This window comes from Siphateles boraxobius, unplaced genomic scaffold (genome assembly GCF_051911475.1).
Source record: "Siphateles boraxobius isolate OS27281-9 unplaced genomic scaffold, OSU_SipBor_1 30, whole genome shotgun sequence".
NCBI lineage: Eukaryota > Metazoa > Chordata > Actinopteri > Cypriniformes > Leuciscidae > Siphateles > Siphateles boraxobius.
This window is the reverse complement of record NW_027508920.1, coordinates 18,346,399-18,372,397: the sequence shown is the minus strand read 5'-3', so window position 1 is coordinate 18,372,397 and position 25,999 is coordinate 18,346,399. Positions and strand designations below refer to the sequence as shown.

Here is a 25,999-nt window from a genome sequence, read left to right as displayed (position 1 = left end):
CTCATTTGGAAACCAAGGTCCCAGAGTCTGGAGGAAGAATGGAGAGGCACACAATCCAAGATGCTTGAAGTCCAGTGTGAAGTTTCCACAGTCTGTGTTGGTTTGGGGAGCCATGTCATCGGCTGGAGTTGGTCCACTGTGCTTTCCACTCAACACAGCCGTCTACCAGGACATTTTCAGAGCACTTCCTGCTTCCTTCAGCAGACAAGCTTCATTTTCCAGCAGGATTTGCACCTGCCCACACTGCCAAAATAACCAAAACCTGGTTCAATGACCATGGTATTCCTGTGTAATTACTGTGCGATTTCATGTAATATTCTAATTTTCTGGGATTTTGATTTTGTGGGTTTCATAAGCTGTAAGCCATAATCATCAAAATTATAACAAATAAAGTCTTGAAATATCTCACTTTGCATGTAATGAGTCTATATAATATATTAGTTTTGCCTGTGAAGTTGAATTCTTGAAATAAATCAACTTTTTGATGATATTCTAATTATATGACCAGCACCTGTACACTCACCTAAAGGATTATTAGGAACACCATACTAATACTGTGTTTGACCCCCTTTCGCCTTCAGAACTGCCTTAATTCTACGTGGCATTGATTCAACAAGGTGCTGAAAGCATTCTTTAGAAATGTTGGCCCATATTGATAGGATAGCATCTTGCAGTTGATGGAGATTTGTGGGATGCACAAAGCTCCCGTTCCACCACATCCCAAAGATGCTCTATTGGGTTGAGATCTGGTGACTGGGGGGCCATTTTAGTACAGTGAACTCATTGTCATGTTCAAGAAACCAATTTGAAATGATTCGAGCTTTGTGACATGGTGCATTATCGTGCTGGAAGTAGCCATCAGAGCATAGGCGCCGTTTTATGTTTTCCTCCGTGGGTGCTCATGCGGGCGCACGCCCTTTAAAAAAAAAAAAAAAAAAAAAGTAACGTTAGGCCTAGTCAAAAAATGTTTACATTTCAGAACGGAACGAGAAGCGCAGCGCCGCGTCTATGACAACCCGGGGTAGCCTATCGCACACCGGATGCGCACTTTGTCAGTTTATGGCCAGCAATATTGTAATGTTATGTTTAAGGACATTATGGAATTAAGATAATGTCTGTACTATGTTATGATTGTACTGTACAATTAAATACAACCGTTGCAAAGTCTGCTGACTGAACACTTTACCGCAGAGCGTCCGTTAACTGAATGAATTGATATCCCCTGAAAATCCGATAACATCAGCAATTTTCATTAAAGCAGCTGATTTCTGTAAATGAATGTAAAATAAATGTATATTGCAGCACAGGTTGAAGTCAGTATACATTAATGACAAATAAATGTAAATTTAATATAAAACTATGTAAATCGCGCTCTGTGGCACGGCAGGATTTTGAACAAGGTCCTAAAGGCCTAGCTGGGCGCCTTCGGTGTGTGTAAGTTACACTCATAGAGAATAATGTGTTCGAAATTTTAAAAGACATGGCACTGCGCAACGCAGCGCTGCGCTTCTCGTCCGGTGTGCGACCCCTTTTAGGAAATGGACAGCCGCCGACACAAACGCACACACCTATTTACTTGATAATAAAGCCGTAAAGTAGGCTATCTTTCAACTCAGGACCATAGCTCAGGACAGCACCCATTCTCACAAATACAGACAGGATTGGAGATCAAAAGTTTAAATGACACGTAACCGCGATCAGAGGCGTTTTCATCCGAGAAATGCTGTGATTGGTGATGGAGCAGGCGACTGACAGCGACATAACCAATCACAGTGTGACAAACGCTTCACATAGCACCAACTGCAATGATTTATTTTAAATGAATGTAGCCTACTGGCAGTCTGGCACGTGGGTGCTCGGTATTTTGCGTGGGTGCTCGAGCCCCGGAGCACCCACGGTATCGGCGCCTATGCATCAGAGGATGGGTACATGGTCAGAAACAATGCTCAGGTAGGCCGTGGCATTTAAACGATGCCCAATTGGCACTAAGGGGCCTAAAGTGTGCCAAGAAAACATCCCCCACACCATTACACCATCACCACCAGCCTGCACAGTGGTAACAAGGCATGATGGATCCATGTTCTCATTCTGTTTACGCCAAATTCTGACTCTACCATCTGAATGTCTCAGCAGAAATCGAGACTCATCAGACCAGGCAACATTTTTCCAGTCTTCAACTGTCCAGTTTTGGTGAGCTCTTGCAAATTGTAGCCTCTTTTTCCTATTTTAGTGGAGATGAGTGGTCTTCTGCTGTTGTAGCCCATCCGCCTCAAGGTTGTGAGTGTTGTGGCTTCACAAATGCTTTGCTGCATACCTCGGTTGTAACGAGTGGTTATTTCAGTCAAAGTTGCTCTTCTATCAGCTTGAATCAGTCGGCCCATTCTCCTCTGACCGCTAGCATCAACAAGGCATTTTCGCCCACAGGACTGCCGCATACTGGATGTTTTTCCCTTTTCACACTATTCTTTGTAAACCCTAGAAATGGTTGTGAGTGAAAATCCCAGTAACTGAGCAGATTGTGAAATACTCAGACTGGCCCGTCTGGCACCAACAACCCTGGCACGCTCAAAATTGCTTAAATCACCTTTCTTTCCCATTCTGACACTCAGTTTGGAGTTCAGGAGATTGTCTGGACCAGGACCACACCCCTAAATGCATTGAAGCAACTGCCATGTGATTGATTGATTAGATAATTGCATTAATGAGAAATTGAACAGGTGTTCCTAATAATCCTTTAGGTGAGTGTATATATATAATATTTTATCACTCCACAAAAAAACCCAGTTATATATAAAGCAATTATTCACCACCTCTTAGAATGCATCAACAACACCAAGAACTTATGGGGGTAATGGATTACTTTTTTCAAGAAACGAGTAAAGTAACACATTACTTTCAAATTTACAAGAAAATATCCGAGTTACTTTTTAAATAAGTAACGCAAGTTACTCTGTTTTCCCATTTATTGACTGACAGCTCTCCTGTCCTCATGTTGAGAGAAACTGTAAGTGCAGAGGCGTTGTATGCGCTGTGTGTGAACATGATGCTTATTGTAGTTCTAGACTAAATGTGAGCAGGCGTTAACTCATCTCACTTGCACAAAAACTGCAGAGCCATATATATATAAAAAAAATATGAGATTGGAAGAAAAAAGAAATTCAATGCTTTGCGTTCCCCTGAGAACTCAAAAGGTTTGCGAATGAACGCAAACATCTGCCATCTCATATTTTTTTCCACCACCATGTCACTTGAGGGGCTCCGTACAAAAACAAATTCAGCAATTTTCAAAATGAATAAAAACAATAAAAATGCAATCTCTGAATATTACGCAAACCTGCAATAATTAAATATGTTATATAATACACATATACTTTATGTATTTTATTTTACTTTATTAACCAATGTCTTTGCTGCTGACATTTGATTACCTAATTTAACCATACAAACAAGCAAAAATTACTTTAGATAAACATCACATTTGTATTTAATATGTTTAGTTTTTATTTCTAAAGAGAGTTTAACTTTTTTCTCCAGCTGTTCTCCAGGTTTGTTTGAGCTGCGCCCTCTACTGTACAGGCGTGAAATGGCATTTTCTTCAGCCTGAGGCTTATTCATTTCACTTTTGGTGTGAAAGGGCTTTTTCATTTGCCAAATATAGTTTTTTTTTTTTTTAACAAACAAGCAAGCCCAGGCCAGTTCAGAAAAAGTAACGCAAAAGTTACATAAGGCATTACTTTCCAAAAAAGGGACTATACAAACAAATATAAGCATTACTTTTAACAGTAACTTTCCCCAACACTGCTTATGACTATTAATAAGATATTAATAAATGCTTTCTGAAGTTTATTTTTACACCCTGTTATTTTCTTCTTCTTTAAACTTAGCTTTTTTCATTGTTAAATGTGACATTAACCAAACAAGAGTCTTTACTCTACACCTTTCACTTTCAACTAAAACCGGATTTTTTTTTTTTCATGAGTTTTGGCTGTTAATTTACAAGACAACGTGTTTTTGGGGCCTGAAAACCCACACTTTTGAAAACGTTACTGTAATCGTCTCCATGTAAACTACAAAAACGCGAATTTGTGAAAACGGCGGTGCATGCAGTGACGATCCCTGTAAGTTACTGTCTTGTGTTTTGTAGGACTTTTATGTTGAAGTATTGTTGCGTTCAAGTCAGGCTTTTCTGCTTTATGCACAGCTTCACTACTTCCTGAACTTCAGCCAGCCCTTTGTTTCCTGTCTGTCATTATTGGACAAACTGATTAATTCAGGTGTGCCTGGCCTCAGTAACAATAATCAGGCACACCTGGACTAATCAGTTTGTCCAATAATGACAGACAGGAAACAAAGGACTGGCTGAAGTTCAGGAAGTAGTGAAGCTGTGCATAAAGCCTAATATAGCATTATAAAACAATGTAATATGTAACGATAAAGTTTGCAGTGGCTTCATAAATTAACTAAAAACATAAAAATGCATAGCACACCTTATGCAAATCTTTGTTTTTCATTTTCTAGGACTAGAGTTTAAGAACCTGTATTTTTGTGTAATTAATTAAGAGAAACTACACCGCCATCTTACTCCAACGAAAGTGACTTGAATGCATCCGCCGTCGTAAACCCACCTCTTAAGTACGAACTTCCCAGGAGGACTTGAACGCACCATATATAAGTTTATGTTTGTCTATTACAAATTTGTGCTTTTATCTGGATTCACTCTCTGGCTCCTCCCTGCACGTTACACATGAGTATATTCAGTCTATAGACGTGTTTATATCTATGTATAGACGCGTATGTTTCTTTACAAAGTGACTTCTCCATCTACTGGCCTGGCAGAACGAGGATCATTTTGACAATATTGTCATCTGTACGTGAAAAATGTTTCCGTTATTAGTACATCGTTTTCATGTAAATATACCTCCAATCAGCACAAATCTCATGTCCATTGCCATTACAGGTACATATAATATATTTGATTTGTTGGTACAATGTGACACTGGATTCCACAAATATGACTGAAACACTTTTTTAATTTTATAGTTTTCTCACTATAAATAAGTTCACATATGCTTTAAACTGACTCAACCTCAAAGGCTATTATTATCGTGCCTTGAAATTTTTGAATAAAATCTCAAGACAGAAACTGACAACATGCACACGGATGTTCCCCTCACAACACAGGCATCAACATCTGTCTGTAATTACAAACCCACCTATTTCCTGCCTTCATTTTCTGTACACATGCAGATGTGTTGTTTGGGGTTTTTGTCTCTTATAATCCACCATCATTAGTCTGATTTTAAACCATTATCAGCTTGTGATTGTTGATGCTGTTGTTTCATAACTGTCATGCCACTAGTAATTGTCCTTTGTTCACTAACTGAACAATGAACTCTGAGTAGGTGAAATACAGAAAGAGGACCTTCAGGATAAAGTCTATCTAGACTCTGAGTTCACTTCCATTCTGTAGACTATTTTTCTTTTAAAAACATATTTGTCTGATTTATAGGAATTTTAGGTTGTGATCTGACAACAGGAGGTAGTTTTAGGATAATAACTGATAATATTATGTGATAACTTTGATGAAGAAAAGGAAAATGTGTTAATTGCCCAACAAATGTCATTCTCTCATCAATACAGGCATAAGAGAAGTAGCATTCAGTTTTTTTCTGTAATATATTCATATTTACAACATACAAATTACTCTTTACATATTATACAATATTTGGAATATCAATTAAAGATCCTATTAAATATAAACATTTGATATTCTGTTGCCAAAATATTGCACGAATATTTCAGGATGGCCTTTGTAGAACTGTCCGAGCAGACGGCGCTTCTCTTTCAAAGAAAGTTTGGTGTTTTCGTGAATTGTTTTTAGTAATGTCCAAAGCTCTTCTCTGGTAGTTTTCTGAACTGTTTCCATGTAATCTTTTCCAGAGAGACGGCGACAGTATGTTGTTCCTACAAGAGGGAAGATTTGAAATGTATTCTCTTAGCAAATAAAGGATCATGCATTGGCAGTGTTTTACTTGCAAATACAGCTGGCGAAGATTTCTGATTATAGGCATTACCTTGATAAATAATTTTTTTATATATATTTATTTATATTTATTTTTAGCAGGTAAATACATTTTTTTTTCATAAAATAACCAGCATGAAAAACTTAACGTAAATACATTTTTCAACATATATTTCTAGTTTTACCTGTAATGAGGTCAGGATCTGTTCCTTTGATGATACTGGCAAATTTATCACTTACAAGGTTGTGCAACGTGACGGGAATCTAGGGCAAAAAGGCAATCAAATTATTAGTACAAATATTTTGAGGGTCCATGCTCTCAGTTTACTTCAGGCACAGAAACACAATGATGCCTTGCGAAAGTATTCAAACCCCTTCATTTTTTTTCACATTTTAAGTTGCTGTTATGTTCAACTAAATTACTTTATTTCCTCATCAATTTACACTCAATCAATTACTGAAAAATACAGCAATACAGTTAAATCAATAATATTGTGAAATATTATTACAATTTAAAATAGCTCTTTTTTATTTGATGCAAAGCTGGATTTTCAGCATCAATTACTCCAGTCTTAAGTGTCACGTGATCCTGCAGAAACCATTCTAATATACTGATTTGCTGCTCAAGAAACATTTCTTATTATCATAAGTGTTGAAAACAGTTGTGCTGCTAAATATTTGTGGGTAAACCCTGATACATTTTTCCCTTCAATCAATAGAGAGTTCACAAGAACAGCATTGCTTTGAAAGAGAAATCTTTCAGAGAATTTCTTACTAACACCAAACTAGTGTTTATTATACCATGTATGACTGGTTGTATATAGTTAGCCATTCTCACACACAGTGCAAATAGTTTGTATTTGGGTTTTAGAGGTCAGTCTGAGCTGTCGACTCACCTTGAAGAGGTCGTGGTGGTTGTCCATCATGAAAAGAACCAGAAGATCAACCTTTCCCTTGGCTAATTTAGTCCCATACACAATGGCATTGGAGAACGCTCTCTTTACTGCCATTCTGTTCTCTATCTACAGAACAAAACAAACAAACAGCTTGTCAATTATCTGTACGGATGTAGGAATTGAATTCATGTAGGTGTAAAAAAAAAAAATAATAATAGAAAAGCAACTGTTTAATTCATTGTCTTTTCACTAGCATGGCAACTGCAAATCACTTTAGTTTCCATGTTTTTTAACAATGACACTTTTGTGTGATGTCAACACTGCCATATTGTGCACTGGTCTAATTTAACACTGGACGATTCACATCAATTACAGTACGGGCATTTTTTCAACATTTTGCAGTTTTTTTCTTTTTTAATTTTCCACATCTTCAAACACATTCTGCAACTATGATGTTCATCTATATCATTCAGAAAATAAATCAGAGCGCTCATCAACCATAATCATACACCGTACATCATGCATACTTAATATCCTCTATTATCGGTTTTATAACATAATTGAGTTACATCAGCATAAAAACACAGTCTAAGGGTGGGCGATATGACCAAAATCTATATCATCATACAAGTAATTTTATTTCACGATAACAATCTATTTCAATATATAGTTAATTTTGCTTTAAATAAGGTTTTTATGATTTACATTTTTTTAAACTATTGAAATTTCAAAATTCTTGTAATAATAATAATACTAGCCTAAGTAAAGAATAAAATTCTCAAGCTTACAAAAGACAAGTAAATAGTCAGTGATAAAATAAGAAAAAAGAAAGTAATTACAAGCCATAGAACAAAAAAACAACTACAATAGAACAAAGACAAATGAAATAGTCCTACCTGAAAAACTTCAAGCACTAGAAATAAGAAATAGAAAGGTGATTCAGTCAAGAGTAGTGATAGATTTTCTCTCTTTAGTTGTTTAATTAACAGACAACAGCAGATATATTAGGCTGCCGTCACTTCAAGATCAAATGCACAGATCCAATATACTGTTACTCATGCGTTTTGTTTCTCAACTGTTTATGTTCATTTAACACATAAATTACCTGTTTACGAGTAGGGATGCACCGAGTGACCGGTAATAAATCGGATCGCGCATTAGAAGCAAAAACCGGCTGGTTCAGAATTTATTGCCGGTCAATCGTGCATCCCTACTCGTAAACAGCTAATTGATGTATTTTTTGTGTTTTTTCAGCTGATTTCTCCGGAAGAGCGCCCGTGTGCACGGACTACTTTGGAATCATTCGCGAAAACGTCATTTGTGTGGAAGCATTGTACAGGAAATGCAGAGGTACCTGTCTGAGGCACAGATACCCAGAAGCGAACAGCCGTTAATCTACTGGTGCACAAATAAGAGCCGCTTTCCTGCGCTCGCTAAAGTTGCGCGAGAGTACCTGCCCGCGCCCTGCACTAGCGTAGACGTTTGTTCAGCTCGGCTTCACGCGTGTTGGATGAGAACGAAACAGACTAACATGTGACAAAGCTTTTTGTAAAGAAGAACTTGCATACCCTTTTGAAAAGCTAGAAGTCAACTTCAGTTCTGTATAGGATGATCATTTTAATTTGTTGCTTAAAGAAAATGAAACAAACTAAAATGGGTATCGGTATCGGAATCGGCCAGTATGCTTGTAAAAAAACGGTATCGGAATCGGCCATGAAAAATCATGATCGGTGCATCACTATTTACGAGGGTACTTGTTTTACTGATTTGATTTACTGTATAACGCGGAATTTCATGGAATTTGTAAGTATTTAAATAAAAAATAAAAAGCAGTTCAGTACACTTGAAATCAAATAACAATATAGACTAGTGTGTGTGAATATTAAACCGCAAAAAGACTATTAAATACGAATCCTGCATGTTCTGTGTGTATGAATGGTGCAGACGACACTCAGTTTCATTTACCTCATACACACACACACACACACACACACACACACACACACACACACACACACACACACACACACACACACACACACACACACACACACACACACACACACAGAAACACGTGTGACGCTTGCGCTGTTTTTTGTCTTTATGAGGACATGAATGCATGAACTTCATCTCCAGACTCTAGATCCGCTCTGAAAATCACTTTGTGAGCATTTAACCGCTTAATTTGAGAAGAATATCGTCATGTCATAAACACACAGAAACTCAAAGGTCTTCACGGCAACCCGTCAAAATAAAAGTTTGGATTAACTTGACAGAAATATATTACTGTTGTACAGTAGAATTTAGATACGTCTCAATGTAGTAATAATACTAACACTAATACAAATTAACCCTCAGGGGACTAAGCTCTTTTTGGTCCGTTTTCTCTATTTTTACATTTGGGCTTATAAACTATATGTAATGGAGATGGAACACTATGTGTTTGGTATCTATGGATTCAGAAGACCCTAAGCTAACTTAAGCATGCATGTAATATGTTTATAAAGGAAGTATGAGTGAAAATGTACCATAAACTAGAGAATTTCAAAAACGGAAATTAGATTTTTGCCATTTATTTTTCTGTAAATCACACATCACACAACAATAGTGAACAGTTTTTGAACAAAAAATATATTTGTCAAAGCCTTTGCTTGACAGACATGTGTAATTGTTAAATAAAATGTGTAAAGAACAATGAAAAATTTAACTTTATTTACAAATAGTCCCAGGCGTTTTTCTTAGGAATGTTTAGAATTTTCTAAGCAATGCTTTCTCCTCGTCATTCTCCAGTAATTGTTCCAGAGCTTGTTCCACCGTAAATCGTTTACTGCTTGCCATCATAAAACGGCTAAAACAATAAATAATGCTATAATTGTATGTGTATATATATATATATATTATAATTGTTCTGTCTCTCTCTCATATCTCTGTGCGCTCTCGCTCCGTAAAGCCTTGTTTATACTCGACGCGTCCGTTTGCTTTCTGTCATCTCTGCCACTCAACGCTGTAATAGTATATCACCCCTTGCAAGGCTACAGAGTCCTCCGATTTGCTAGAATACGTCATGGTAACCTTTCTCTGATTGGGTAAGAAAAATATTCCTCCATCGGCAATTTTTCCATTGGTTGTTGCTCGTGAATCTGCCAAACAACATCGATTTCATTGGACTTTGACGAAGTGGTATTGCGCAACAAGGAAGTGTGTATGCAAGCCGGGTAAGTTTGTTATCACTGTTTTCAGCAGAATCTGAGGAAGACGGCAAAAAAGACCGCACCTCTCTATCATTAATAGTTTTTAAGATAATTACACATTTGTAAAAGTATGTCATTTTGGGCGGTACCGCCCAATCCGTCCCCTGAGGGTTAATTATCATCAAAACATATAATCACATTAATCACAATTTTTCTTCCATGTTTTAATTTTACTAGTAAAGCTCATTGTGCAGCACGTTGTTTGACAAAAAGTTTGTTTAATTTCATACGATTAAAATAAATTAAATAAACGTTTTATATCTTCATTTGATCATCAGAAAAACACAGAATTTTGTATGAAAAAAAACATTTCATTTTTTTTTTTTTTAATGTCGTAAGTTTAATAATTGTATAGATTTTATGATTTCAATTAATTAGACATACTTTTTGATTACTCCGTGACACTAGTAGTTTCTGGGGGTCTACCACAACCACCCCCTCAGAAATGTGTTTCAACATTTTAAAATCACTTGTTTTTAAACCACAATCCTTAATTGCATGCTAACGATTATCTTTTGCGACTGCGCAGCACAGCAACATCACACGAGTGTAACCGCTATAGAGATGATAATCCAAAAGTTGACAAATGTCTACTGGTTAATCGTGTCCACCGGTATATCGCCCACCACTAACAGTCAGAGTCATGATTTATTGAATTCTCCATCCTCACTAGACCTCCCCTGATTATTGGTACCTCTTTGTGTAGTTTGATCTCCTGAGGGCCGGCGGCGAGGGCCATGAAGCGCAGTAACCGGCGGAGCTCCTCTCTACTGCGTGAATCCTGCAGTTTCAGACACAGCTGAAGAGACTCCAGCGCCTGCTCCTGCTTCCCGTTCACTGCACACATACAGAATAATGTAATGTAGCAGTGCAATAATACAGTGATGAGTAAAAGACTTTAAACGACATTCTAACATTCCAGTGGCCTTCCAGTTGAAAAAGAAGTGTGCTCAATTATATTGAATGTGTACTTGTAGGCTACTTCAAACCTTAAAAGTATATTTAAAAAAAAAAAAAGCAAAATGAAAGAAACTTAAAGTACACTTAAAGAGTTTTTAAAAAAAAACTTGAACACACTTTTAAAAAGTGCACTTGTAATAATGTAAAATTAAAAGTTTTACATTAAAGTACATCATTGTGTTAAATCATGTTTCAATAATACTTTGTTGTGATTTAAAGAAGTACACTTATTTTGACAATTGTTTTTACTGTAGTGTTATTCAGTATTACATTTAAATATTTCAAATGTAGTTAATTGCAACTTCATCATCACATATATTTAAATACATGACATAAACGTTTCAATAGAAATTACTTTAAAGTATATTTTAGTCAACCGTAAACGCTTGTCAGTACACTTTAACCATTTTAATTATGAAATTACATATAAAGGTGTACTTCAGACCTACTTAAGTGGGTCAGAAAAGCAATAAAAGCCTAAATTAATCACATAAAGTGATCGTGTCTCTTCAGAAAATTTGGACTAAACCACTCAATTCATATGGATTAGTTTTACAATCCCTTCATGAACATTTTGAAGCGTCAAAGTGGTAGTTGCGTAGCTGTCAATGGAGGGACAGAAAACTCACAGATTTCGTCAAAAAGATCTTCATTTGTGTTTCGAAGATGAACGAATGTCTTACGAGTTTGGAACAACATGAAGGCGAGTAATTAATGACAGAATTTTAATTTTGAAAACATTTTAAAAACATTAAATATAAATTTAAATTGTAATACATTTTAATTTCATTGCAATTAACATGCAATTAAGTGTTTGAAACATGAGTATATTATTTGCATAATAAGTACTCGTTTTAATAGTATGCAACAGTGTACTTCAAATTCACAAGGGCCACTAAATAAGCCACATTTCACATAATATAAAAGTCAAGTCAAGCTAACATATAGTGTACTGATGTCTCACCAAGCAGCTCGGAGACGCCTGAGTGGATGTCAAAGACGTGGTTGCTGAGCAGTGGTGGGTATTCAGAATGGCCGTAGTGCTGGACAAGGACCCCGTAGAGGAGCTGCTTGTACTGGGACGTCTCCTCGGCACACTTGGCCAGCCCTCGGCTCACATCAACCACCAACTGATCCGGGAGAAACTCCAGACAGTCCACAGCTGCTGACAACCAGCTATCGGCTCTGTTAAAGAGATGAAGAAGGACAGAAAATGATGGAGAGATCAGATACAGTAGAACACAAATCCAATGATTTAAAATAAGTCAAATCCAACATTTAGAACAATTAAAATGCTAAGACATTATAAATGAGAAGATATAGTATTATTAAGTATATAGTTCTATAAGATATAATATTATAAAGAGGTTCCATTCATCAGAAAGTGTGTTAGATGAAAAGGGGGGTTTCTACAATATGTAAAGCTACACAATGTAATAAAAAACAACAAACTGCTATTGAGAGAGTGCAAAAAGAAAAATCATCTTATTTACCCAAATTAATTTGGATTAACCTGCAATAATGATTTATATTTTTTGAGCTTTTGGGAATCGGAATGGGTTTCGCGGGAAACTGCATACATATTCGCCTGTGCATTTCAAAGTACAGACTGTAGTTGTAATTGAAAAATCAATAACATTTTTTTAAAAAGAGCTCATTTTTACATGCATTTGCACCTACCCTACAAGTATTCACAATCATCGTTAATGTAATTACCTTACATTTTTTGTTAAACAAGTGTTAAATGTTCAAATATTTTAGTAATAAAAAGAATGTAATGATGTTGTTATTCACTTAATGCAATTAAGTGAAAGAAATGATGTTCAATTTGTTTTATTATGCATTATAAAGTAAGCTATACATATTTTAAATTAATATCGTTTGCATGTATTTAGTATCATCGTTAACTGATAGAGACCTGATTTCGAGGAGGACCCATTTGTCATGACACCGGCTGTGGTTAGCGTGAAGCTGAAAGTTTGTTGTCACAACCAACGAGAAAATTCACCACGAATCAAACGCAAACCTTAATAAAATAAACCTTTTATTATTTGTCCTTCCGCTCTGATAACATGTCCTTTATGTATGTTAGCACCGGTGTCTTTAACCAAATTTCTTCCGCGCAGAGGAGCAGAGCCGAAGCACAACCGAAACAATGCTCTTCCGCGAGCCGCATGCAGTTTAATTGTTTAACCGCTAGAGGGCCACAAGTTTCATAGTGTAGCTTTAATTATATAGATTTAAATACTTTATACAGTATATCCTACTAAACATGTCTGATTCATCGTTGAGGTTATAGTCTGGGATCAGAAAAATTATGTTTAAACTGAACACTTTTGCATTGTGGTTGTAGCAGACACAACTCATTTTTCCTTCATTAAACGTAAATTCTAGTTTTGTCATTTAAAGGGGCACTCTGCAACTCTAGCCATTTCTTCGCTGATTTTCACTTTTGTTGTCGCATGTTTTCTCAACGAGCTCCCCTACAGCTGTGGGGTGTATATTTCACAACAATGTCGTAAAAAAACTGACTTGCGGCCCCTCCTCTCGCTTTCTACCGCTGCTCATGTGCATTTGTTATTATCGGAGCCGGCCAACTTTATCGTGTGGAGCTATGTCTACCGAAGTGGGTAATACATCATACACACTGATGGTTGCGTGTGTGTTTATGTCGAATTGCCGTAAAGCAGTTTTGTGTTTCTCGCTCGTTCTCGCTTCTCACGAGACTTCCTATTTTCATTTTACCGGGACGTTAATCCCCATGTTGCAAGGTTGGTTTTCCGCCTGGGAACCTTGGGGGGAGCGGGGAAAGTCACCATTCTCACCAGAACAGGTTATTAAACCATCCAAATGATTTCTAAACGGTTTTATTAAGTTGAAATAGTTGCCAAGTTCCCCTTTAATTTCCCCTCTCATTAAGAAACCGCAATTAGATCCAAATAACTTAGCAAATTACAGACCCATCTCAAATCTTCCATTTATGTCTATAATACTAGAAAAAATTGTGTCCGCTCAATTGTGCACTTTCTTACAAGAAAATGATATCTATGAAAAATTCCAGTCGGGATTCAGACCGCATCATAGCACAGAAACTGCGCTAGTTAAAATTACAAATGATTTACTTTTAGCTTCTGACCAAGGCTGTATCTCAATACTAGTTCTACTCGATCTTAGTGCTGCGTTCGATACTATCGATCATAAAATACTCTTGGATCGACTACAAAACTACACTGGTGTTCAGGGACAGGCATTAAGCTGGTTTAGATCGTACTTATCAGACCGTTACCATTTTGTCTGTTTAAATGGGGAAAAATCAAAGATAACGTCAGTAGACTATGGAGTGCCGCAAGGATCGGTGTTAGGCCCTCTGCTATTCTCAATATATATGCTGCCACTTGGTAATATTATAAGAAAACATGGAATTAATTTCCACTGTTATGCTGATGACACTCAATTATATATCTCATCACGACCAGATGAAAACACTAACTTATCTAAATTGACAGAGTGTCTAAATGATATAAAATGCTGGATGACGTGTAATTTCCTGCTATTAAATTCAGATAAAACGGAGGTACTACTTATTGGTCCAAAAAACTACCCACAAAATCCCTTACAATACAACTTTAATTTAGAAGGATGTCCTGTTACTTTATCCACTACAGTAAAAGACCTGGGTGTTATACTAGACCGCAACTTGACTTTCGAAAATCATATTTCATATATTACAAGAACAGCCTTTTTCCACCTTAGAAACATTGCTAAGCTACGCAACATGCTATCTGTTTCTGATGCAGAAAAGTTAGTTCATGCATTCATGACCTCGAGACTAGATTACTGTAATGCTTTATTAGCTGGTTGTCCTGCATCCTCAATCAACAAGCTACAGTTAGTGCAAAATGCAGCTGCTAGAGTTCTTACTAGATCAAGAAAATATGATCATATAACACCTATTTTATCATCTCTACACTGGTTACCTATTAAGTTACGTATCAATTACAAAGTATTCCTACTGACCTATAAAGCCCTAAATGGTTTAGCTCCTGTGTATTTAATGGACCTTCTATCGCCATACAATCCATCGCGCTCTTTAAGATCACTAAATTCGAGGCTTCTGGTCATTCCTAGGATATCTAAGTCCACTAAAGGAGGGAGGGCGTTCTCGCATTTAGCTCCTAAACTCTGGAATAGCCTTCCTGATATTGTACGAGACTCAGACTCGCTGTCCCAGTTTAAAACTAGATTAAAGACGCATCTCTTTAACCAAGCATTCACTTAATGCTTAACCTTTGATACTACTGCTGAATCAGTTTGAATGCATTAACATTATGAACATCAGCTATGCTAATTATTTCCCATCTGCCTTTCTGCTGTTATCTCGGGACGCTAGTAAATAGCGTTCGTCAGCTCCAGTTTGTATCCAGCCTCTCACGGAGACTTCAGATGCCCCAACGCCTGTGAAGAGACGACTCGACGCCTGTGAAGAGACGACTCAAAGCCGGCGATATGTTATGCCATAAATTAATACTTGATTAACTAACTGTATTTTTCTATGTACATTTCCGAAATGCAATTTCTGTAAAGCTGCTTTGAGACAATGTGTATTGTGAAAAGCGCTATACAAATAAATTTGAATTGAATTGAATTGAATTTAATGCAACACTAAAACACCCTAGAAGAAAAAGGATAGAAAGAGAGAAACAAAAACATACTGAGCCTCGCTGAAGGCCTTGAGGATCTCGCGGTCCAGGTAGCTGCTGGTGTAGAGCAGGTCTGGGTCGCTGTCCATGCTGTGGAGGGGTGGACGAGGGCTCTCCTGACCCTCCAACAGGCTCTCCAGAAGAGGCAGCTCAATCAACTGCAGGAGCCTTAGTACCGTCTGCTGTCGCCAGATCTCATCCATCACTGACACAGACAGTCACCACACACGTTAACTTACTAAAACATGCAGTATATTTCTGCATTAACTTCCTTTTAAAAATCACTGGTACGTATATAGTGACTTGTGTATAAAATGTCAAATTATATGTCAAACTGTCAAAAAATATCAGAGCTCAAATAGTGTTTTATGACGTTAATGAAGACTTACACTCCTGTGATAAGCCCAGATTCATCTTCTGTGGTGTGCTGGTTGTGTTCATGTTCAGATTTCCTAAAACATCCTCCAGAGATTTATCCGTTTTGACAGGAGAGTTGTTTGAATACACAGAATCCTCTTTCCTGAAGAAAACATCAGGAAATGACGTGAATATTATAAGTCTGAAATTGTTCACAGTTCACGAAGAACTAAACTGAACAAGTTTCATGCATTCTTGTAGGAATCACCAAGGCTGCATGAAATCGCATACTTCCCTACTACTACGCGAAAAACAGTATGTGATTAAAATCAGATTAAAATTAAATCTCAGATTGAAATCCTACTGCACATATTTATTCTATATAGAACATACTTTTTTAGTGCTCACAAAGTATTCAAAATAAGTACATACTTAAGAGAGTATGTGATTTCGGACGAAGCCTATAGACATTAGCCTGGCTCCGCCCTCCTACGTACTTCCGCTCAATTTACATTTTCCTTCAGTACTACATCTGGGATTGTGCTGTAGTCTTTGGTTTTCTCGGGTCAATTTATTACCGGGCCAATCAGCGAACAGAGGGAGTGGCTGAGAACGATGACGTTGATGTTGTGCGTTATTTTGAGATTCAGTAACGGCAGCGCAGAAAGATGTAAGTGAAGCCATTCGGTCCGTTGTGGCAACACTGCCGAATATCAAGAAGTTAAAGCCGGAGCAAGAACAAGTTTTGTTGGTGGCCATGATGTTGTGGCCCTCCTCCCCACGGGGTTCGACATGACATACGTCACGACCAAACGTTAGCGATTGGTTATGGAAGATCCAGAGTGACGCTGGGCAGATCCAATAGAGTACCCGCCTACAAGGAAGTTAATGCTTGTCAATGGAGCGGTGCCAGACTCTATGTACAAATGAAATGTATGATACTCTGGTGGGACCAGGCTATATAGACATGGGCTGTAGTCCATGATTCACTGTGATGATGACATTTCGTGGGAAAGTTTATAGAAAGGGACCTTTCTAGAAAACAATTCAGAGAAATACCCAGCATTCTGTACGATTTCTAGGTTTTCCAGTGAAAAAGAATCAAAACTGATGACAAGTAAATGATTAACTAGTTTTGCAAGGTTCTAAACATATTCTATCTTAGTAGGTGATCTACTGTAAGAGGAAACACAATGCACTTTTCTGTTGTTTTCAATACATTTTGTTATCTGTGTCACATATTTTCAGATATTGCTTCAAACTGTTTTTTTAAGGCTTTATTCACCAAAAATGTAGATTGTTGAAATTCTGATTCTGATTTTTTTTATGTATATATATATATATTTATAATATATATTTTTTTAGAATCCGAATTACGACAATGTTAATTTTGTCATAATATTGTGTCGGCCCAGATCCGGCCCACATCTGGTACACGCCCGGATCTGTGCCGACACTATGTTGCTGTCCTGGACAAATTCGATTGACTATGAAGTGAAAATTTTGTCATCATTTCCTCACCCTCATATCGTTCCAAACCTGTTCGACTTTCTTTCTTCTGCGTAACATAAAAAGAAGATATTTTTAAGAATGTAGAATTTAAGAATTGACTTTAAAGGACCATCTTATATTACACAGAAGAAAGAAAGTCATACAGGTTTGGAACAACATGAGGATGAGAAAATAAACACAGAATTCTCAGAACAGAAGCACAAGTCTGCAATTTTCTTAATTGGGACATATCTGACTATTAGGGCTGGGTATCGTAACAAATTTTCGATACCGATACCGATACCGATACCTTGACTTCGATACCGGTTCCTGAACGATACTTTTTCGATACCAATTTTATCAATATAACATTACCTAAAAAAACACTTTTATTTTTTCAGTTTGTTGACTTTTTTACACTCATATTTTGAGTCAGTAAAAAAGCACCAATGCTAAAGTTTTCTATGTTTCCTAATCATTTAACAACATATATTCTTTACTTCAATGAGCTCATTGTTTCTGCCTTAACTTAATGCATTGTTTAACAATGAAACTGAATGAAAATTAATTGAAATGCATTACACACAGTCACCCCTGATAACAGATCACTCTAAATTGTAATTTAGACAAATGCATTTTCTGTAAAGCTCCTTTGAAACGATATGTATTGTGAAAAATGATATACAAATAAATGTGAATTGAATTAAATATAGGCTACTGGGGTGCGGGATATATGCCTCGCGCTCAGCACACATGAAGCTTGTGCAAAGCACTGGCAAAAGTAGCCTAATGATTATGGATGTGTCGGGAAACGATAGCAAGGAGATATTTTAATTGTTTATTAATGAACAAGTGGTTACTACTTGTTGGCTGCAAAGATGATTATTGCGAATTTGCGATGCTGACTCGTCATCCCTGCAGTAGTGAACGCGCGCACGCCTATATGGATTAGGTAATCAAACTATTTATTTCTAATTGTTTCGTTTAAAAGTAGACATATTTTGAACATATATAGAACTATTTCTCATGTCTGTGAGGCAAGTATCCTATACGCTGAGTTTTGGTTTATATGTGACGCGCTCCAGTTCTTGTAGTCGAAGGCTGATAAACTTTCTACTCTCGAGTGTATTCTGTGCGCTTTTAAGTGCAGATTTACCGTTTTACCGGTCTTGGCAGCAATTATCTTGTCGAAAATATTGCATCGTGTGCTTATGGCATCGAGGCGGGTACATAGGTACACTTTTGATCATTTCCACATATTTTCTATCTATCTGGGTTGGACGCTTACGCTCACACACACACACAGTGCGACTACAGCACTACAGCCTCACGTGCGACGAGGCACGTCTCTGGGCAGCCGCGTAAACTAGTGTTTTTCCGCCACAACCAATCATGCTGCATGTTTATTGTTTCACTGACGTTGACGAGATTAACCACTTAGGTACCGAAACTTGGTACCGAAAAACAAGACATGTTTCGATACTCGGTAGTATCGAGGCAATTCGGTCGGTACCTAAAAAGTACCGAACTCGGTACCCAGCCCTACTGACTATATGCAGAAGTAGTTACACACCCAGACAGCAACATAGTGTCGGCCAAGATCCGGGCCACATCTGGTACATATGGATTCAACGCGTATCAGATGTGGGCCGGATCTGGGCCGACACTATGTTGTTGTCTGGGTAGAGAGGTGATTTGACCAGTGAAAGCAGTGTTGTGAGATGCCTACCTTTCGTAGGGTGGGCTGTAAGTGTTCCTCTGTATGCTGAGAGAGTTGTATCCACTCTCAATGGTCTCTGAGCTTGATGTGCTGGGAGTCGGCCTGTTTAGAAACCTGTATAGACTACAGCTGCTGTCCTCAAACTTCGCTTGCCTCTTTTCTTTCCCGAACACTTTAGTGTCCACTGCTTCAAAGACCCTGGCCTCCATGAGGGCCTGGCAGAGGCGAACCGCTTTGGAACGGGGCACTTCGGCATCCCCACATACTTTGCTCTGAATGATGTGAGCCAGAACCACGTCCACGGCCTCGGACCCCAGAAAGCAGTCATGGTAGATTTTCAGATTGTGGCGTCTCCTCTTCACCTCCACCTGCGTCTGAAGGTTGTTGATGATGTTAGTCCAGATGTACGTGGCTCGGAATGGCTTCCCAGCCATTCCCGTGTCTGTCAAGAGATGGACTGAATGAGAAATGCCAGTGATATTCCAGAATAATGATCTCAAACTCCATTCCTGGGTTTCTGATTTTCCACATATTAAATAAGTCAAGCTTTGGACTGAAAGGACACACATTTTGGAACATTTAATAGATTTAAGGTCCGTTTACACCAAGAACGATAACTATAACAAGACGATATTAGCCTCAACACCAGCAGACGATAACGATGTCGTCTGACTCTTTAAATCAAGCTCTTTAAAGAGAATAGATTCTGATTGGCTGTCAATCTTTTTATCATTCATTAGCCGAAAAAACATAATTATGAAAGTGATTCCAATTATATTGTTCCTATATATCACAGTGGACACAAACTAGACATGATATGCCAATATTGGCATATGCCAATATATATGCCAAAGTTTTGCACTTTAATGCGGTTTAAAATCAATTATAACAATAAATTACACAAACACTTTGGCACTGTCTGTTAATAATGGAATAGGTCTACAAAAGGAAGCTTCTTCAGACTTTTGAAACTGGACCAAGAGGTTTCAGTTTACCCATATAAAAATCCAATTTAAATCCAGCACTTTATCATTATAATCAACGTGATAGTTGCAGAACATTAAGTTTCCCATATTTTTTTCTCACGGGTTAAAAGCTGGACTAAAGTGAAAGCTTTTACAGATCCTTCTTCCAACACAAAGAGCATCTGCTGCCAAGATCAATACCTCACAAGCCTTATAAATGACACCAGGGGAGGTTGATCATTTCTCGCTAGAAGTGTTTCCTGCAGAATTTTATGTGCAGCCCTGAGGTAATGATGAAGGTCTAAATTACCCATTAGGGATCAGGATATTTACTAGGGGTGGCTAGAAACCTCCAGGACAACTGTTGTGATTACATAGAGATTCCCCTTACACACACACACACACACACCTAGTCTAAATGAAGGCTCAAGTGAACAACAGCTGGCTGCAATATAAAAGATTCTCTCTAGACACCGCAGTTCAAGCGTTTTCCCGGGAAGTCTGGGATGCAGCAAACAGCAACTAGTTGTGTGAATACAGTCCTTGTTTGTCCTTGTGAAAAAGAAGCATCTTTTTTAAGAGCACGGAAACAATAAAAGAATATGCAAGAAATCAAACTGAATTTATTTTTTTGGACACTTAATTCCAGGACTTAAGTACATCTTTATTTATAATTTCATAATTACTTTTATTGTCTTTGAAATACGGTGAAAATGTACTGCAAAACGTGCTGACAAGCATTTATGGTAAACTAAAATATAATTTTCAGTTTAATGTGATTTCTAATTAAACTTATCAAGTTAAATATAATATTGAACATACCGTTAAAATTATAACTAAATACTTTACATGTATGTTAGTCAACACACTCATTGAAAGCATGACAAAAGATTATTAAAACATGATTTAAAATGTACTTCAATGTACATTTTTTATTTTATTTTATTCTCTATAAGTACACTTGGGTGTCCTTTTACTTCATTAATTTATATCATCTACAAGTACAGATTTTAAGACTTTAAGTATACTACAGATGGACATTCAATACGACTAAGCGCACAAGGGTGAGCATCACAGTTTTTATGCTTAACAAGCAAATGTACAAATCTGGACAAGCAATAGGCCTATTTATCAAGTCAGAAACTTGATAACGAATTCAGTTTCTCCCCATTAGCTAGATTTGACTAAAATCACCAGATGCGTCAATAACGCATAATCCCTCCATCTGAAAAACTAGTTGATAAGATAACTTCCTTGTTATGTTCACATCATGTAGGCTTTATTTCATTTGCATGCCGCTAGTTGAACAACTGTTTTAGTACTTGCTGAGATTTTGATGTTAAGTTAACCATTTGAAATGATGTATTCCAGTTGCACTTTATTTTACAGTACGAGCACTTACGTGTACTTACAAGTACTAGTTAATATAAGGTAACTACATGGGTTAAGGTTAGGTTTAGGTTCAGGGTTAGTACCTAGTTATTGTAACAGGACTGTAAAATAAAGTGCTACCTTTATTCCTTATAAATGTCAATGAACCTTACAAAAAACATTATGTTGATACAGTAGTGGTATGTAAAGTTGGCTCATAACACAATATCATGGTACTCCAAAGTACATCAAAGAACAGCAGAGTATTACCATGGTGTGTCCACAATGACCACTCTAATGTGGTCATATCATGATGATTTTTTTGTTAATTTGTTAGAGTGCATGAATAATAGCAGCATTGACGTATCATAATTCAAATTAAAATCCGAGATCTGCACAACATGCATTAGGGGACATTATTAGAAAAGTCGCCATGGTGTTTGTCCCCGTGGATGGACAGAAGGCATCTGATGGGATTTCACTGTTTGCCCAACACTCAGATAAATATTCCCAGAGGGAGAACACCTAATAATTGCACATCTACACTAGGCTATTGTTATGACACAAAACAGGTCGAAAACAAACACAAACTCTACTTTGTCTTAAGTGTATAAGAGCTCTAATAGTTTGTCAAGCACAGACAAGCCAAACGGGTTTGCCCTCCGGCTACAGTAATGCACACAATTACCGGTAAATGAAAACATTTGCCCGCTAAACCTCTTTAAATTAATATGATTATTTAAAGCACTTAAATTCACAGCATTTAAATGGAATACGTCGGAAAATCAGTTTAACCATTAACATTAACCATTACACCATTAACCACAACGATTACAAAACTATTTTAAACGCAAAGAAAAAAAACATACAATTTCAGACACAACAAGCAATCATATGCATTCTATTTTTAATATGAACTTTGGAATTTAGTTTTTAGTTACGTTTGATTAAAAAACTAAACAGCCGATTTACAGCATTCAAATTGCAAATGCACAAACCACAACATAACTTTAAACCAGCAAGTTGTAGACGCAGAAACCTACCTGGAGGTCTGTGCATGTGACGTCTGTAGTTCAGGTTAAAGCTGGATGTCTCGCGTCGTTGCTGTATTAATGTAAAGCATCTCCTTTTAGTCTCGCGCTGTAAATAATGCTCACACTCGCGCGATCTGAACTCATCTACGCTCACACACATACACACATGCCAGCGACAGCAGCCTGCGCGCGCGCTCACACACCCTCCTCGTGACGTCATGAGGGCAGTCGAAAGGCTATTAGCACTATATAATGGTTTCATTTACACTATAGCAGTCTCCGAAACTTGCAAAGGATAAACAAGAACCACTAAATGTAAATAATGCGGTTATAAAGACAAAAAGAACTTATTTTGGCTTTTTACAGTGTTTTAGAGATGTTATTTAAGGTCTACATGAAATTTCAATAAAAATTTCAACCAGTTACAACAGACTATATTTGGGGTTCCAGTAGGCTACTGTAAAACTGTGGTAAAACCTTTGTGAAAAAGAAGTATGCTTAATTTTATTTAATGTGCACTTAGGTGTTGTGCTTTGAAGAAGTACGCGTAGGCCTATTGTAATGTGTTGACTAACATAAAGCAGAAAATGCTATAATTTGAACTGTAGTGTTATTGGATATTTCACTTAAAGTTCATGTTTGAAATGTACAAATTGCATTTCATCATTACAAATTTATTTAAGTTTCAATAGAAATAGAATTTTGAAATTGTAATAAGCCTATACGTTTAAAGTGTATTACATTTCCAATTACGAGCAAATAAGTTTCCAAAAAACATTACATTCAGTTCGCAACAGTACATTTGGTTACTTTTATTTTAAGGTGTCGTTGTTACAGTGTAATTATACAGTTAAGCACTGAGTAATATTGATTAACAACATGCATAGGGTTAGGATCAGAAGAAATAGGATTTGGTTTGGGATTAGCTGGATGTAATTATGCACAATTTACTGTTAATACTATAGTTAGGCTACATGTGTAACAAGGACTGTAAAATAAAGTGTTACCGTATATTCTTTTAAAAGTATATTTCCTTAATAAGTACTCTTTCAGTATGCTAAAGTGTTTTTTCCAAAAGGGAATAAGCATGGCTGTCACAAAAAAATGTTTAATAGAGATCTCATATTTGTTTATTATGATTAACAGCCTGGCCTGGAATCCTTGAAAATTGATTTGTTTAAAAAAAACAACAACATATAATCTGCAAGGTCAAATGTATCACTGGAATAAATGTTGGTGCTTATCAAGACCTTATTACAACTTTATTTGTTTCAGCCTCTCGGTCTCAACTGGTTGAACAGAAAGAATTCTGATAACCATTAAATGAAAAACGCTCTCGCACCATGGTTGTGTGGTTTTAAATGAAATTCAATTCTTAGAAAACTTCACTCAAAACACTGAAATCTACCAAAGGGTTTCCAGTTCAAGGAATTTATCCAGGATTTAAGTTACTTGGAAATGTTAACAGACTATGGCTAATAAGGTTTGAGAAAGCTGTGACTTAATATGCAAATATCATATTTAATGCATCAGTGCATACAGTGTCCTCTAAACGATAAGAAACCACTAGGTAAACTCGGCTCAAACTGTTGTATGAATATGCATGTCCTTTACTTCACCTGCCAATGTAAATCATTGCCCATGACATCCCCATTAAACCTTCAAACTGAAGTTATGAGGGACAGCTCACGAAACTCTGATTGGAATAGTGCAAATAAAGCTTAATCCAATGAGAATTCAGAAACAACAATTTGAGAACAGTATGATATTGAGCATGCAATTGATATGGTCATAAAACGTCATTGTTAAAACATTCAAACTAAGAGATCATGAAGTATTGAGTTTTTACAAAAGCTCATCAACAATATCTTAACCAGACTTCAGTCCTCTACATCAAAGGAAGAGTCAGATTAGACTGTCTGTATTATTAGTGTGTGAGTGTAAAGAAACCGGTTAGACAGGGGGAGGGATGGGATCTATTTAAAAAGTGCCTTTTCCTTGGTCATCTTCTCATAATGCTTTGTCACAGATTCCAGGCCAAAGGATTGTAAGACAGAATTTGCCTCTCAATGCTAACTTTCACACTCTTCAGGGGGTCTCATTCACTCCTTTTTCCCAAGTCATTAGTCCTTTTACTGTCCCTCTCGGCCATGGAGCACTTTTGCATTCCAATACACAAAACCAACCACTCTGATTCAAGCCGTATATGCCAGTCAAACATCCACAATGTAAATCTTCCATATATCTCCATGAGTAAACAAATGTAAGCTTCATATTTTGTAATTAACTGGCCCATAAAATCTTTTAAAAGACATAAATAAACAGCTTTTGATTTTACAGAAAGCAATTTATATGGTAATACAAGACGATATAAGAAGGTGGTTGGGAAAGTTTACTTACCTGGACAGAACAAACAATGAAAAGTATCCAAAGTTCAGCTCATGTGAAATATAATATATAAATGTCTATAAAAAGAAGTTCTTCTTTGAGATTTGATAAGCCATCTTCGTAAAAGTGACGCTTCCAACCACCAAAAAAAACCACACATGTGTCACCAGAACTGGTTCTGTCACTTCTGCGTCCTACTCGTGTGTGTTGATGTTGTTGTGTAAACCTGTGTCGCAAGCTAAAGCATTTTCTCTCTCCTTTGATTACGCACAGCCCTGCAGCTCAGGATTAAATCATGCTGAAGAACCTGTCGGCAAGGTCACTGTACCTGGCTGTTGTTCCGGTTTTCTTATCAAGCATCCAGTCACCTTCCCTTCCTATAAACTGCCCATCTGAGCCTTGTTATACGGTGGCTGGCTTTATGGGAACATATGAGATTTGATAAGCCATGCAGTGGTAATTAATGATGGTGTTATACTTTTTGTCAGGTTTATTGGACTGGCCATGTCTGACACATCACAGCCCAGGAATGGAATGTCTTCTGGAATGTTTGGATCTCTTGAAGAACTGTCCAGGTCACATTCCCCATAAAATCAAAAGAATTTAAAAAGAAAATGGTACTTGACAATTGACTCTTTTTGGGACAAAACCAAGATTGTTTTGTTTTGACACATTTCTTTAGATAGCTATCTATCTAAATAGCTCTAGCTCTATCTATCTATCTATCTATCTATCTATCTATCTATCTATCTATCTATCTATCTATCTAGATGACAACTATCTAACTTTCATGGACTTAATGTTAAATACAGTTGGCTTGATCAAATATTATCTTGTTATAATG

The 25,999-nt window shown here is 37.0% G+C and overlaps 1 protein-coding gene across 5 annotated transcripts; it reads right to left on the bottom strand.

The window, feature by feature from the left end:
* Window positions 1–3,371: 3,371 nt before the first annotated feature.
* On the bottom strand, window positions 3,372–25,377 carry depdc7a (DEP domain containing 7, paralog a). 5 transcript variants are annotated; one of them, XR_013210483.1, is made up of 10 exons: window positions 22,777–22,973; window positions 19,407–19,839; window positions 16,219–16,349; window positions 15,842–16,034; window positions 12,094–12,314; window positions 10,864–11,006; window positions 6,919–7,044; window positions 6,208–6,286; window positions 4,396–5,964; window positions 3,372–4,201 (listed from the first exon to the last, which is right to left on the bottom strand). XR_013210483.1 is itself a non-coding variant. In XM_077248452.1 (9 exons), exons 2-9 carry the CDS (start codon window positions 19,829–19,831, stop codon window positions 5,750–5,752), a joined length of 1,533 nt encoding a protein of 510 aa, XP_077104567.1. In that variant the 5' UTR covers window positions 19,832–19,839; window positions 25,168–25,377; the 3' UTR covers window positions 3,372–5,749. The 5 variants fall into 5 exon arrangements, 3 of the variants coding, with proteins under 3 accessions (XP_077104567.1, XP_077104568.1, XP_077104566.1); XR_013210484.1 differs by having other exon boundaries at window positions 3,478–4,218; window positions 5,225–5,964; XM_077248452.1 differs by lacking the exon at window positions 22,777–22,973 and adding an exon at window positions 25,168–25,377 and having other exon boundaries at window positions 3,372–5,964.
* Between the last annotated feature and the right edge of the window lie 622 nt (window positions 25,378–25,999).